The sequence below is a fragment of the Elgaria multicarinata genome, chromosome 1 (assembly GCF_023053635.1).
Source record: "Elgaria multicarinata webbii isolate HBS135686 ecotype San Diego chromosome 1, rElgMul1.1.pri, whole genome shotgun sequence".
Lineage (NCBI taxonomy): Eukaryota > Metazoa > Chordata > Lepidosauria > Squamata > Anguidae > Elgaria > Elgaria multicarinata.
In genome coordinates this window covers 67,192,838-67,207,799 of record NC_086171.1, presented here as the reverse complement: position 1 = coordinate 67,207,799, position 14,962 = coordinate 67,192,838, and the positions used below count along the sequence as shown (strand labels likewise).

The 14,962-nt window shown below is 43.3% G+C and overlaps 1 protein-coding gene across 2 annotated transcripts in view; it reads right to left on the bottom strand.

The window, feature by feature from the left end:
• Window positions 1-14,962, bottom strand: part of ELMO1 (engulfment and cell motility 1) — a 361,047-nt gene that overhangs the window by 226,001 nt on the left and 120,084 nt on the right. For both annotated transcript variants that reach the window (XM_063129690.1, XM_063129691.1), the window contains 2 exons: window positions 11,507-11,542; window positions 226-325 (listed from right to left, as the gene is read on the bottom strand). In XM_063129690.1, coding sequence (XP_062985760.1) covers window positions 226-325; window positions 11,507-11,542 — 136 coding nt within the window. The remainder of the gene's footprint in view (window positions 1-225; window positions 326-11,506; window positions 11,543-14,962) is intronic.

The window sequence follows — 14,962 nt, the reverse complement described above, 5'->3', positions numbered from 1 at the left end:
GTGGATGCACAGGGACTATCCCCGGGATATCGTCTGGTGTAGACATGCCCACAGTGTTCCCATGCTACTTCCAAGAGGCAGCTGATAGCAGCATGGAAAATTCTGTGTGCCTTCCCCCCGCCCCCAATTCCCTGTTTTTCACATGAATGGGAGAGACATGTGTATAAATCAATATGAAGATGCCAATTCACCTAGTTTGGCCCTTAAAGTCAAATATAAACGTACCTTTTTTATGAAAGCCACAGAGAATGTGTCCCAGGATACAATTCCATGATCCATCAGCTCAACAAATGCAGTCAGCGTGAAGGATAACATATCTCCAAAGCTGGAAGAGACATGAGCCACAGCAGTAATGGGGCGAGGGACGACATGGGAAGAAATGAGAAGCTCTGGGGGGAAAGGAACAGCAAAGCAAGGCTATGCAAGAAGAGGCGGAAGCAGAGAAAAATAAAGGCCATGCAGCAAAGAAGTATCAACATGGTTCCATGTGGAAGTCAAAGCCCCGTTGCCGGGAATAAAATGTTTAAGGATGTGTCTGTACTCAGTGAGAAAAAGGTCATGTCTAAGAAAAATCACTGATGAGAATTTCATCCAGCGCGTTCAAAAGATAGACTGAGGACAGAAATGAAACAAATGCTTCTCTTTCCACTGATAGATCTGTTGTTGTTTAATTCATGTCCTGCTTTTGGACAAACACATCCAGACATGGAGACAGGCTACAGGGTCACATTCTCCCTTCTCTAGCGTGAATTCTGCCCACTGGACTTAATCACATTTAAGGCTTACATCAGCACCAGCCTTAACTGCAGCTGATGCTAAGCAGGGCTCATTCATTCATTCCCAATAGCCAAAGCTCTCTGGGCAATTTACAATGATTAAAACCCTAGAAATACAATATAAAATGTAAGACAAAAACCATATGCATGCAAAAAAATTAAATAAAACATTTTCGCAGAAACAATAAAAAATGCATGATCCGTTAAAAATCTTATCATATGCTGTCAAATGCCTGGAAGCAATGGAAAGCCTTAACCTGACACCCCTGTTGGTGCCAGGTGGACCTCACTGGGGAGAGTGTGCCATAATCAGGGAGCCACCAACAAGAAGACCACCTCCCTTGCTGCCATCCTCCAAACCTCCCTCAAAGGAAAGCACTTAGAGGGGGCCTCAGGTGATGATCGTAGTATACAGGTAGTTTTATACCGGGAGAGGCGCTTCGCTTGGCTACTGGAATTTGGTTTCATAATTATAGTAACGAGAAAGCCCTACTTAATGCCAGTGCTTATGTAAGCCTTAAGCATGACTAAGTTGCCAGATGAAGGATAGGATGGGGATTAATACTCGAGAGGGGGTGGGGTCTACACATGAGTTCTCAACCATATTTAAGGGATGAAGCATGTTATATCCACAGATCCTCCACTGCTACAATAATTTGAACACTGCTAGCTATATGGCATTGAAACTAGTAAGGAGAAGACTGCTGGGTTTTGAGAATAAATCTGCACGAAGAATCTGTGTTTAAAAAGCGAGAATTTTCCAATTGGCCCAAAATGTAAGCTTGTACTAATGTATCTCTATTGCAAAAAACTACCCTCTCTCTTACAGTTCTCCTTAATTTCAAAACTAGTTAGGTACCTCCAGACCATGCTAATTCAGCCCAGGATGCAACCTGTTCAGAAAGAAGTCCTTAGGATTAGTCAGGATAAAAGCACACTACAAGTGGTCCTGGTAGGTCACCTAAGCCAGTGCATTATTTCCATGACAACCTCCATTATGTCATCATATTAGTTGTCCAGGATGCTGGAATTTCTGGGGATGAGTGAATTCCAGCTTCTGAGCAGCCAGAGTTATTTATTAGCAGGCTTTCTAGTCTGTCACAAAGGCCCAAGTTACACACATTCAAAGTGTGGCATTTACAGCACTTGCTTTCATTCTAAAATGCCAGAATGGGTTAGCAGCAGCTCATCACATTTTGACAAAGTTCCTATTACACTCATGTAACTGCTCCTTCCATAATGACACCGGATGGGGGAAGGAAGATATTTTGAAGTACTGAGAGCTGCTTCATATATTCTTTTGTTAAAAACAAACAAAAACAAATGCAAATTAAAACAGACTATCTATATGAAAAACTTACGTTGCACAGATACAGATACCAGAGAACTGGGATCAGCTGCAGCTCCCCCACCCTGCAATGTATTCTTGGAATATCGAACACATTTGCTGCTCCTCACATGCAGAAGGCAATATGACACCTTCCAAAAATTTGTTTTGAAGTACTATTGGAAAGATTTAGCTATCCCAAGCTTTCCCAGTGCAGGGGGTACATGCAACACCAAACCATGGTTTGGCCACCCTTGGACTCTCCCTCTCCTTGCAGGATCCCTGGCTTGTAGAAACCATTACATCTGAACCCAGCACACTATGGTTTGCCATGAACCAGGAAGCCAGGGAGTGGCGAGGAGGGGCCTCACAACTCTGAGGACAGATAAGCCATGGTTTGGAACAAACAAAAAGGAAACAACCCCCCCCAAAAAAGGGAACAAACCAAAGAGACCTGCCTCAGACAAGGTTTTTGTACTCAGGTGCAAAATTTACCGGTCATGCTTCAGCTATGAGGTTCTCTTTAGGTGCTGCTTGGATTATCTGGCACCACCTCACATACAAAGGACTCTTATATAAGGGGTGGCCAAAAGGGGAGATCAGGAGGGAATCTACACGTCGTACTGAAGGCGCACGCAAACGCTCGTGTGTAGATCCTGCTGGAAGAGGCTCAGGAAGAGGCGGAGAAGGAGGCGGCTGGGGTATCCGGCCGCGTCCTTGCCGCCCACCACCACCTCCCCGCCGGCCTCCTGCTGCCGGCACCCATCCCGGCTTCTTCCCTCCTCACCGTGAATAGCCGGGGTCAGCAGAGGCTCTTTCGCCGGCAGCAGGAGGCCGGCGGGGAGGTGGTGGTGGGCGGCAGCGGCAAGGACGCAGCCGGATTCCCCAGCCGCCTCCTTCTCTGCCTCTTCCAGGGCAGGATCTGCACACACGCTTTCGGGTCGCACTGAAGGAGCTTGCGTGCGCCTTCAGTGCGACGTGTAGATTCCCTCTGGTTCTTCACAGAGTGCATAATGAATGTACAGAATCTGCTGTCATAAGAAATGGGGATGGCCACTGACAACTCAACAAAACCTATTCTAGTATTGCACTTTATCACAACAGTATCAATAACAACTTCAAAAAGAACGCAGGAGGAGTGGGGGAGAAGAATCCAACTGCCCGTGTCCACCCAGGGACACATTGATGGGGAATGTTGGAAGGCAAGACCAAACTAGATACGATGAGGGAGACATGTGATATCCAAACCCATTTTTCTTTGCTTAAAAGGAGGGGTGCAGGAGAGATTTCAATCAGGATTGCTGCATTAGGGAAAGGTATGTGTGAATCCTGTCTCCATAGATAGCCATCCCCTCAAAAACGCTGCTATTATTTGTGATGGGAAAAGACAGATAAATGTTATGCCATGGATCACACCTAGTTTGACAACAGTTTCTACATGTTCCATTAGGACATTTTGTTTTTCTCCCACTAGATGTCAGCATAGCATCAGAAAAGCTTCCCAAAGCAGGCTGGTAAAGAAAAAAATGCTCTAAATACTGACTCAAAGAATGATCATAGAAAAAAAAGGTTAAGACTTCAGAATAGAAGACGAAGGGCGCACTCCTGTGCATGTTTAGACCGGAAAAAAGTCCTACAATTCCCAGCGATGTAAGACTTTTTCTTAAACACGCGTAGGAGTGGCGCCCTAAACGGTTGACGCTGCAATCCGATGCACATTTACTTGGGCGTTGAACACAATGAAGCTTGAGTAAATATGCACAGGACTGTGCTGCAAGACCCAATTGATATGGCATGATTGGGGCATATATTCAAATGTCGATTAAGTAACGGCGTACATGGTAAGAGGATACCTGTACGCATTCTTCAAGCTCTCATAGATAGGCTAGCAGAGCTGCATTTATTGGGGCAAGGAAGGACCCGACACTTTCCTCCCCGCCTCCCCCAGCAGAGCGTGGGATTCACCAGGGATCCCGTGCTCAGCCAGACCTATGCGCTGCGAGACTGCAGCTGGAATGCGCTTCCCCTGCTAGCAGCAGCCCAAAACTGCCTCGAGTCAATGACATTCCTTTGGCATCTGCTTCGTACGAACCAGTGCCAAAAGTGGAAACGTTCAGTTAAGGCAACGGTTGTGAGGTTGATGCTGCAGGGAAAGGCCGCAGGGGGAACAAGCCCTGAGGCAGGGTGCAAACCAGCTACTGGCAGGGAGAAGGCTGCCTCCAGGCTCAGTTGATTCCCACAACAGTGCCCATCGCTGCAGACTGAAGAGAGCTGCTCGAACAGATGAGGACGTCGGTTCCGGCATGGGTTCTCGCAGGACGCTGCTATCCCCCAAGTAAGACAATTGTGTCCGTTTAGCCCAGCGTGGTCTCCTCACGCTGGTAGTGGCTGTCAGGCTACATGCTCCTTTTCACTGGAAAACCGGCACGCAAGCCCTGTGCTCTATCACGAAGCTACAGTCCCTCCCCAAAGGAGGAAGGGGAGAGCAAAAAGCATGTCACCTGTGTACAGGAAAGCTGTGCATGACAAACGCGGCAAGGCAAATGCATGCCAGCAACGCTGGTAGCCAGGTTCCCTTGGCGTTTATCACTCGCATCCAGCTTTTCAGTCGAGGAGCTCAGAGCGGCTTACATGTGGACCTCAAGCAGCCTCAGATCGAGGCAGCTGAGCTTCGACAATAAACCTGTGCCGTGTGCCTTCTTCAGACTATTCTTTGAGCACCGACATACAGCAGTGGAGGCTGGTGGCTCCAACGTCAGTGGAGCAGTGAATCTGCTCAGGGTTTTGGTCAGAACTAGTCAGAACTCTGAAGGAGTAATCCAAGCATCTTGGATTGCTCCTTTAGCGTTCTGAGTGGTTCTGACTGAAATGCAGAACAGATTTACAGCCCCACTGACATCGGAGCTGCCAGTGTGGTGTAGTGGCTAAAGTGTTGGACTGGGAGTCGGGAGATCCAGGTTCTAGTCCCCACTCAGCCATGGAAACCCACTGGATGAGTTTTGGCCAGTCACAGACTCTCAGCCCAACCCACATCACAGGGTTGTTGTTGTGAGGATAAAATGGAGAGGAGGAGGAGGATTATGTACGCCTCCTTGGGTTCCCTGGAGGAAAAAAGGCGGGATATAAATGCAATAAAAATAATAATCCTCCACTGGCATTCCGCAAAACAGGGAGGTCTACGTGAGTTCCATATGATGGCGTAAGTGCAATCTCCTCCATGGAAGTGCTTTGCAGTTAACATGACTACATCCCAGGTAAGTATAGAACAACTGAAGCACAAAAGTGTTATTAAAAGGCAATAGCACAAGGGAAGTTATTTATTTCTTACATTTATATCCTGCCTTTTTCTTCAAAGTAGTATACATGACCTTCCTCCTCCTCCTCCCCTCCATTTAATCCTCACAATAACCCTGTGAGGTAGGTTAGGGTGATAGTTAGTAACCAAAGTCACCCAGTAAGTTTAATGTCAGAATGGGGATTAGAACTCAGGTGTCCCCAGTCCTGGTCCAACACTCTGACCATTACACTACACTGGCTTTGGGATGGAAAATGTCAGATACCTTTTCCATTCGGGGGAGGGGGGACTTGTGGCCCTCCAAATGTTTTGGCCTACAACTCCCATCAGCCCTAGACAACATAGCCAATGCTGAAGGATCATGGGAGTTGTAGGCCAAAACATCTGTAGGATCCCAAATTGCCCACCCCTGGTCTAACTGTTGAAAGCACCATTTCACAGGCTGCTGCTGGAACATGCCAGTAATAAAGCTACCCAAACTCAGCAGTTCATGTGACTGGTTATTCTTTGCTTCAACATGAGGTCATCTTTGGAATTTCTCAAGAATGCGTTCATGTGTCAGTAAGAATATTTCAGGGTAGCTTTAAAAACCAAAGTGTGGCTCAGTATGTACTATGTAAGACATTATGATCCATTATCAGCTTGGAGTAGTTGGGTAGCACTGTCAAATGTACATGCCTGCTTTAAGGTTCATTCACTTAGGACACGTTTGCTATGTATGAATTACAGCTCCCACAGGACAGCTTGGTTGCTTGAAACAAAGCTTTCTAGTTACAGGAATACAGCACTCATCAATGGAAGCAAGGTGATAATTCAGGATAATGCACACCTTCTCTCCATAGCTAAAGCATGAAAATGCTGGGTTTTATTTTGAACATGAATGCAAGTCCGGAAAAATTCCAAGAAAAAATAAATCCAAAAATTGCTCTCCTGCTTGCATTCACAGTTGTACATGGGATTGTGCTTGATTTGCAAACAGAAACAAAATTCTTGTACATCCCTATTCTGAGCTACAAATTTCCCCCCAGAGAGTTATCATCCTTAAAGCTCAAAATTCAATGTGTTTTGCATCAGGCTGAGTGAGGTTTCTTTTGTTGCTGTGCAGATCGCATATCCTTTCACCACTGCCTAGCAACTTTACACAGGCATTCACACCTGTATGTCAACTAGGAAAACTGGGGATTTTATTTTTAAAAAAAGCTTTTTATAATTCTTGGAAAGGCGAGACTAACTTCTATTACTCCTGCTACTACTGTTATTGCTACTATTAAATTTATATAGCATTTTAAACAGGCAATAAAGTTTAACACCTTTGGCCAACATTCACAAGAGGGAGAGAACTGCACATAGCTAGAAGGTTATGAATATTTTTTTATATAGCAATTACCACCACCCCAAGACAAGATGCTAGTCTATTTCGCATGTGTACATTTCCGTCATTGAATACTGGCCATCACAACAGCGATGGAAGACAGGACACTGTTATTCTCATTCTTACCTATGGGAAAAAGCAAGTATGATGGCAGGAAGTGATGGGAGTTGTAGTCCAAGCCATCTGGAGGGTGCTAGGCTGGGGAAGTCTGTCCTATGGAATCATGGCAAGGGAGTCCTCTTAGAAGAGCCAGCAATCGTATCATACTAGGACTCTTTGGGAAAGCCATAACATTTAAACAGATTTAAATGAATAAAATAGGTGGGTACTCTTATGTCACTGGGACATTTTTCAAACTACGAAGTCAAACTTGTCAAAAGGGTAACTGTGCATAACAAGGGAGATGTGGAAGGAAGGGTAACAAAATGGATTTTTAGAAACATCACTTCTTGAATTTAAGAAAACATTAATTTATTCTCTTGGGGTTTCCCCCCCCAAATCCTCCTCCTTTGCAACTTTTTGTGTCATATCAACCAGAACACCACATTTAACAAGTAAGACTAAAACCATTTTGTGCTTCTCAAAATGACTACAGCTTTGCATCCACATCTTTGGCAGTCTATAGCCCTATGAAGGTGTGGGGAAAGGAATGAGAACATGCAAGAAAGTCCCAACTTCAATGTCCCTGCATGCTCGGCTCCCAGTTTGATCTGTGTATTGAGCACGATGGTCTGAAAAGGGCTCTGTAAGTGCAATTCAGCTGAATAATTTACAGAGCTCCTGTGACTGGAAAACCTGATAAGGCAGGTTTCGGCATCATGGCAGCTCTGTAACCATGTTCACCTGAATGCTCTTACAGACACATTGAAATGTTGGGTGCAGGGCTTACATGCATGACCATGTTCCCCTCCCAACTTTAGCCCTACACACGAGCTGGTGGATGCCTGCATAGGGCTTATTTCACATGTGAATTTCTCATGCTCTATGTGTACCAGCCCTGGATTAACCTTTAAGCAATACAAGCACACGCTTAGGGTGCCAAGGGAAGGGAGGCACCACAGAGTACCGGTACCATAGCTGTAGCCATCTAATTTTAAGGAATTCCAGATTAAAAAATGTTTTCAATAAATTTTTGCATTTTCCCCTTACAACAGTTTTATTAAAAATGCATAAAACAGTGATGAAAAATTGTGGTTTTTTCCTGTTGCCCTAGTTATAAGTAAATAATTGGCTTATATTGCTTGCTGCTATTTAGTGCTAAATAAATATAATAAAACAGTTTATATTTAATATAGTTGTGTGTTCTGGCGTAGGGGATGGCCTTGAAGAAAACTGAGTTTTTAATGTCTTATTTCACCTTTGGCACTTATTAAGTCTTAATGTCTTGCTGGCTAAGCAATGGAAGGACCAAGGGGGCACCATTATTGGGCTGTGCTTAGGGCATCAACTGGCCTTAATCCAGCCCTGATGTCTACCTATTTCCCCTGGCCATTCTGCCTCCTACTTTTTCTTTTCCAGTCATATTCTTCCTACAGGATTTCGCCTCTAGACCACTCAATTCTTCCAACACTCCTGTCTTAAGACTTCTTGCTTCTCTTGGCCTGTTATCTTCTCAGGTCCCTGCCTCCACCTTTCCTGAGACCCTGCTTTTTCTGTCCTTTCTTACTTTAATCCTTCTTCCTGCCCTGTCCTTCTTAAGGATGAAAACATCTAAGTCGAGGTCCTTCTGTACCCTCCACTCTTCTGTGATAATGGGCAGCTCAGCCAATTTTTGCCAGAGGCTACCCCAACTACAAAACCCACTGGTGCATGACGACATAGATTTTAAAGAATAATTTCTAGAATTTTTACAACTACTTTACATCCTGATGTTACACATTTGGATCACTGTGTCTAACTGCCACATTGACGACAACGACAACAACAACAACTGGGCAATGCATTTAATAGTTGATCGGATGTATGAGTGAGTGTTTGTGGTGAATCTTCAGAGATACCAAACTCTCCCACCTAAAGGAGGCACTTACAGAAATCTACTCAACTGAAAGCAGTCAATGTAAGAATCCCCCGAATACTCAGTATGAAAACCCCATTTCAGTAGAATGCAGAACTGGAGGAGGAGGAGGAGGAGGAGGAGGAGGAGGATCATCATCATCATCATCATCATCATCATCATCATCATCATCATCATCATCATCATCCAGAGAAAACTAAAGTCATAGAATTAGTTTGAATTTATGAAACTTACGTAATCCTTCTGATACACATTTCTTAATACTGAGATGCGAACTAAAACTGTTTGCGTCACTGATATAGACAATAAAAAAATCAAAATTGCATTGTATTTTAGGAGCAGAAGATTAGAGTATTTTGGTAATGCATGGGCACTGCTACATAGATAAATGTGAAAATAAGCAGGATAAAGACCAACAAATCCTGAAGCATCCTCCACCCTTGCTGAGAAAAAGGAGAAGGGGATACAGAAAACTCAACTATAATGAATGCAGTAGCCTTCATGCTCACAAAATTGAAAAACATAAAAGCACCATGATGCATAAGAAAGAATCATGCATCAGCACGGGCAGTAGAAAATTATGCCTCCTGAGATTCAAATGCTTTTATCTAGTCCTTATTCTTCCCAGAATCTAAACTATTATCATTACTACCCTAACATTCAGAAATGAGTTAGCTTCCTATTGGTTTTGGGCAAGATTGGATTAAAAAAATCCATTTTAAATATATTTCAATAGGCAAGCTTCTTTTAAAAACAAAACAACAACAACAACTTTTATTTCTAACTAGACTATGCAAAATAAGGAACAACATAATGAGCCGTATCTAACACTGCTGCTGCACTAGTGAAAAGGACTACTAGGGAAATGGGAAAGTAGTGGTTGTTAGTGCAACCACTAATGTGTCCTATTCCAGAAGTGGTAGTATCTTGCGTTTCACTAACGAGTGCTACTTCCTCATTGTTCTAGCAGTCGTTTCCACTAGTGCAATTTGTTTATAGCTGGCAAATTAGCAGTACTGGATACTGCCCACTGTAACAAGCGCATACTAAAAAAAAATATGTAAAAATCAGGCTATACCATATAATAATTTGCATGACTTCCAAATTATTCAGTTATAATATTTTTCATTCTGTTTTCCAAAAAATGGTGTATCTCCTTAATAGGTGATGCATCGGTGGCCTCAAAACAGAAGGGACTTTGTTTACATATGATATAAATGGGAACCAAGCTTCCATAAACGAAACCTGTTTTGACAACCTTATAAGAGTTGCCATTATTTTCCCCCTCTGCATGGTCCTTTCCACATGCTACCACATGCTTTGTGTATACTATATCTAAGACATAGAGAAAAACAGGAGCAAAATATGTGCAAAGCTTTTAGGTAGATTCGCCTTAGCAGTGATTGAGAGCTCCATCACACCAGTGATTTATCGCACTCTCGCCATGCCTGGTATGTGTTTTTGCAGCACAGTACTCACATGACATCGTCCCTGTCCTGTGCTCAATTCACCTCTTCCCCTCCCTTTTGCATCTTCTTTTGGAGTGGAGAAAGTCCATGTTTCCCCCTCCATGCACAATAAAGCCACTCCTCTGTCCCGTGTATTGCTGTCCTTGCGCTCTATCGGACCATCACATTTTTTGTTGGGGCCATGTGTGTTGAAGGGCGGTCTCACTGACAAAACAGAAGGGCAGGGCGGTTCTCTCTCAACTGCAGGGAGGGAGGGCATCCAAACACCCCACCCCCCGGAGAAGGTGAACGAGGCTGTTGCCATCCATACTCAGACTTGGTCCCATTCAACTCTATGGTTCTTACTCCTGATTAGGTCTGTCTAGGTTTCCTGACCAGAACAAAATAGATATACAAAAATTAACTGCAGGGGGAAGAAGAATGTAGAGGGCAAGGTGGGAGATTTCACCAGCATAGGAGCAATAAAGGTGAAAAGACACATGAGCTGAAATAGTGCAACAATGCACAGATGTGAAAGTGCCCAGCGCTAGGCTCGCTAAGGAAACGGAGGGGGAAACCACAGACTCAAAGCAGGAGGGGAAAGTAGGTGTGATGGAGCTCTGAGAGTAGACATTACAAGAACAAGAACACAGAAGCCCTCTTCAAGCATTTGCGAAAGAGAGAGTTACAGTAAGTGGGGAGGGAGCTGGGGATGCATAAACCACCCCTACCCCTCCGGTCCCAACCTCCCCACTCTTGCTGGGAAAGATCTACAAAGGTAGTGTAAGCACATTTCAGCTGAACACAGTTAAAGAGCCACATACAACCGGAAACTCTGGCTTATCATATTACCAGATGCTAGAAATTAAAATGACCATGACTCTACAGTTTACGATTAATGCAGCAACATTGCAGAAGTACGAACATGTTGTGATGTTTAAAATAAAGAGCTGATAGGTCAAAGCAAAAAAGAAAGAAAGAGCCCAGCCCAGGAAACAGCACCAGCCCAGCAAACAGCTTTAGCAGGTACAGGAAAAGAAAATGTCCACTCCACAAGCAATGCAAAAATAAATAAATAAAATTAAAATAAATAATTGAAAGCTCTGTAACCAATCTTTGGCATGTAGCATTAAAAAGCAGGAAAGAGAAGCAGAAGATTTGCTGGATCAAAATAAGCACAGATATTTAAATAAATAACATCAGCAGGAAGGCCTAGAATTAAATCATGCAAAGAAGAGGAAGTTTGCAGGGACATGAGCCATTCAGATCCTTACCAGGGCTTCATTATCTTCTGCAATTTCTGATATCGTCTGCAAAAATTTAAAAACTTTCAGGTAAGGAGAAACATTTTAGGACATCTGCTCTTCGAATTTCTGTACAACTTAGGTCTTATGAACACAACCAGAGGCTGTAATTGGCAATTATTCAACTTAAGCTGACTTCAAATGGTAATAATATACTTTAATAATCTTCAGAAGAAAACAATGAAAAGCAACCCAATGCACTTTTTACATTCACAGAAAAGGGAAGAAACAAACTTTGAGTTATTCATGGGAACACTTAAGAACTCTTCCTGTGTATCAGAATGTATCCCGGATAGAGGACGGCAGTAGGCCACCTCCTATCAGTCAAAGGGCCAGCAGCTACTGGGTTCAACCTTAACAATTGCCACATAAGCAAGTAGCTGCTCCTAGGAAAAATAGCTGCTGGGGCCTTGTGTTCCTTCCCTCCAAGCAAGAACTCCAGCAACAAAGGGAAGGACACCTGGGCTCCATCCGCCAGCTAAGTAGGCATCAGCTAATGGGCCTGGGAGCTTTCCGTCTCCTCTCTAGCAGTAATAACCCCATCACAACTACCACAGCTCCGTTTGCAGCTTCCTAAAGGCACTGCTTATTTGGTGGGGGTACTGAAGGCCAAAAGAGACATTAGTTCAAATATGGGACAAGCAGCTATGTCATCTTTTTTTTTCATTTTTACTTTGGAGGAGGAGGAGACCAATGGCCGGGGCCTGGGGAGGCGGAGCGGCCTGCCTTGCTTGGCTAGGAACCTGTTGCGAGAGGCACTCCGACCCGCGTCGCTCCCAGCCTAGGAGCCTGATCTGGATCAGAGACCCTACATCTACTCTAGAGTAAAAAAATTAAAAAAAACTTCAAAAGACAAACGATGTTGTTTCTGGGAACGCATTTAAAGTAATGTGTATTTTGGCCCTGACAGAACATGAAAGGGAAGTTCTGTTTCTTTTTTACCCCCTTCTTTTAAGTTATAAAACTATGAAGATAAAAAGTACATTAAAAAAACAGAAGGCAGCTGTGCTGGTCCACGAATAAAACATTCAAAATCCAGGGGGGAAATCTGAACTCCACAGGTTTGTTCCATAATGGTAGGTGTTATGTGACACCTACCAGTGGCTCATTGAAAGTCTCTCAGCAGCTTTCAATACCATTGACCATAGCATCCTACTGGATCGTTTATATGGATTAGGTTTGGGAGGCATGGGTTTAAAGTGGTTCTGGTCCTTTCGGGAGGAGCAGTCTCAGAAGATGGTGCTAGGGGGACTCCTATTCCACCCCATGGCTGTTAGTCTTTGGCATGCCGCAAGGCTCTATCTTGTCCCCCATGCTTTTTAACATCTACATGAAACCGATGGGGAAAGTAATCAGGAGTTTGGGCTGAAGTGTCATCAGTATGCAGATGATACTCAGCTCTACCTCTCGTTTCCAGCTTTACATGTTTTTGGGATTGATGAAGGTGAACAAGCTGAAACTTATTCCAGAAAAGACAAGTACTGTGGGCTGGGAAACCAACTACTTTGGATGAAGTTTACTACTGGTCTTAGATGAGATTGCACTCCCTCTAAAAGATCAAGGCCACAGTCTTGCGGTCCACCTAGATCCTAAGCTAACTGGGAAAGCCCAGGTGGCTGCAGTGTTCAAGAGTGCATTTTTCCAGCTTAGGGTGGTATACCAGCTGCAGCCCTATCTGGAGATGACAGACCTTGCCTCAGTTATCCATGCACTAGTGATAGCTAGGCTGGACTACTGTAATGCACTGCATGTGGGGCTGCCTTTGAAGATGGTTCCGACACTTCAGCTGGTGCAAAATGCATCCGCCTGAGTATTGGTGGGGGTGAAGCGATTCGATCACATAAGCCTATACTGTGCCAGCTGCCCTGATTACCAGTGCGTATTTGAGCCTGATTTAGAGTGCTGGTTTTGATCTTTAAAGCCTTAAAAATGTTTGGGGACCAAGTTACTTGAAGGACTGCCTTCACCCATATCAGCCTGCCCACACTTTAAGATCAGAAAGAGAGGCCCTTCTCATTTGTACACCTGTAGGAGCAGTTAGGTGGATGATCACACACGAGAGGGCCTTCTTTGGAAGATGTTGCCATCAGAAGTCCACCATGCTCTGTCACTGCAAACTTTAAAGAAGGCCTTGAAAACTTATTATTTTTCCTTGGCCTTCTCTTGACTGCTGTTATTGCCATTGTTGTTGCTGCTAGTTTCATTGTTGGCTTTGTTGTTTTATTGCTATTTTACTGTGTTCTATGTTTTTATCACTTTTAATATTTTTATTGTTTTTATTTATTTCCTTGCTGTAAGCCACCTTAGGAGGGTATCTGCCCTGAAAGGTGGCCAAGGAATATTTTAAATAATAAACAAACAAATAATAAATTGAGTCTGCAATCACTGAGCTATACTGCAGAGCTCAAAACCACAAGACCTGGCATATTTATTTTTTTAAAAAATATATATGTTTCTTCCCTCAATCCCTGCCTCTTATACCTCCTAGACTGATGAAGGGTACTGCAGAAGTCCAAAGCTTGCAAAATGTTTTATAATAAAGGTATCACCTAACTGTATGTTTTGGATTTCCGCTCCCAGGATTTTGGATAAATATTTATGAAAGCTGCTCAGCGCATTAGGAACAAGGTGGGGCGTAATCCAATAACAATAACCCCCACAAAAAGGGAACAAAACTTCCACCACAGGTTAAACCCTCATGAACATGTATTCCATGAATTATAACATAGCTCATGAAAGCATACCCCTGCCCCATAGATCAGCACCAATTTGTAGAAACTGAGAAGCAGCAGGCACATCTTTTGGATGTGACTTAAGGTTCAAAAAAGCATCCCAGCCACTGTAAAATAAGGGGATGTCCAGAGGTGTTTTTTAAAAAGTGTATTCTGGTGCATTTTCTCATTCAATGTTGGCAGGGGCACCTACCAGGTTCTTTAGTTGGGATGGCTATACTTTTCCCATCCAAGCTATTCAGAGACTCCACAGCATCAATGCTGACAGATGGCTTTGGTCCCTGAACAGCACTACTAGAGAAAGTCTGTTCCCAGGTTGGTCACTGTAGGTTTGTGAATGACGGGGGCCAGTTAAAATGTGTCAAAATGCTGCATATAGAGCAGGTTATGACTGAACAAGATACCCATGGGTACTTATGTTATTATGGATTAGCTACTCAAAGGTAAATTGTAAAAATGGATACTTTAGTTAGACTTGTACAATTAAAATCAGCATACATAACCAAACACTACATCAAAGCTACAAATTGAATACATTATTATTATTATTATTAATAATAATAATAATAATAATAATATCCTTATTAAAGAATTTACATATTCACTTTCATTATTTGCCCTATTAAGAATTATGAAATAGTGCAATTTCATTAGTAAAAATTAAGTTATCAGTGATAATGATATTCCCATGTCA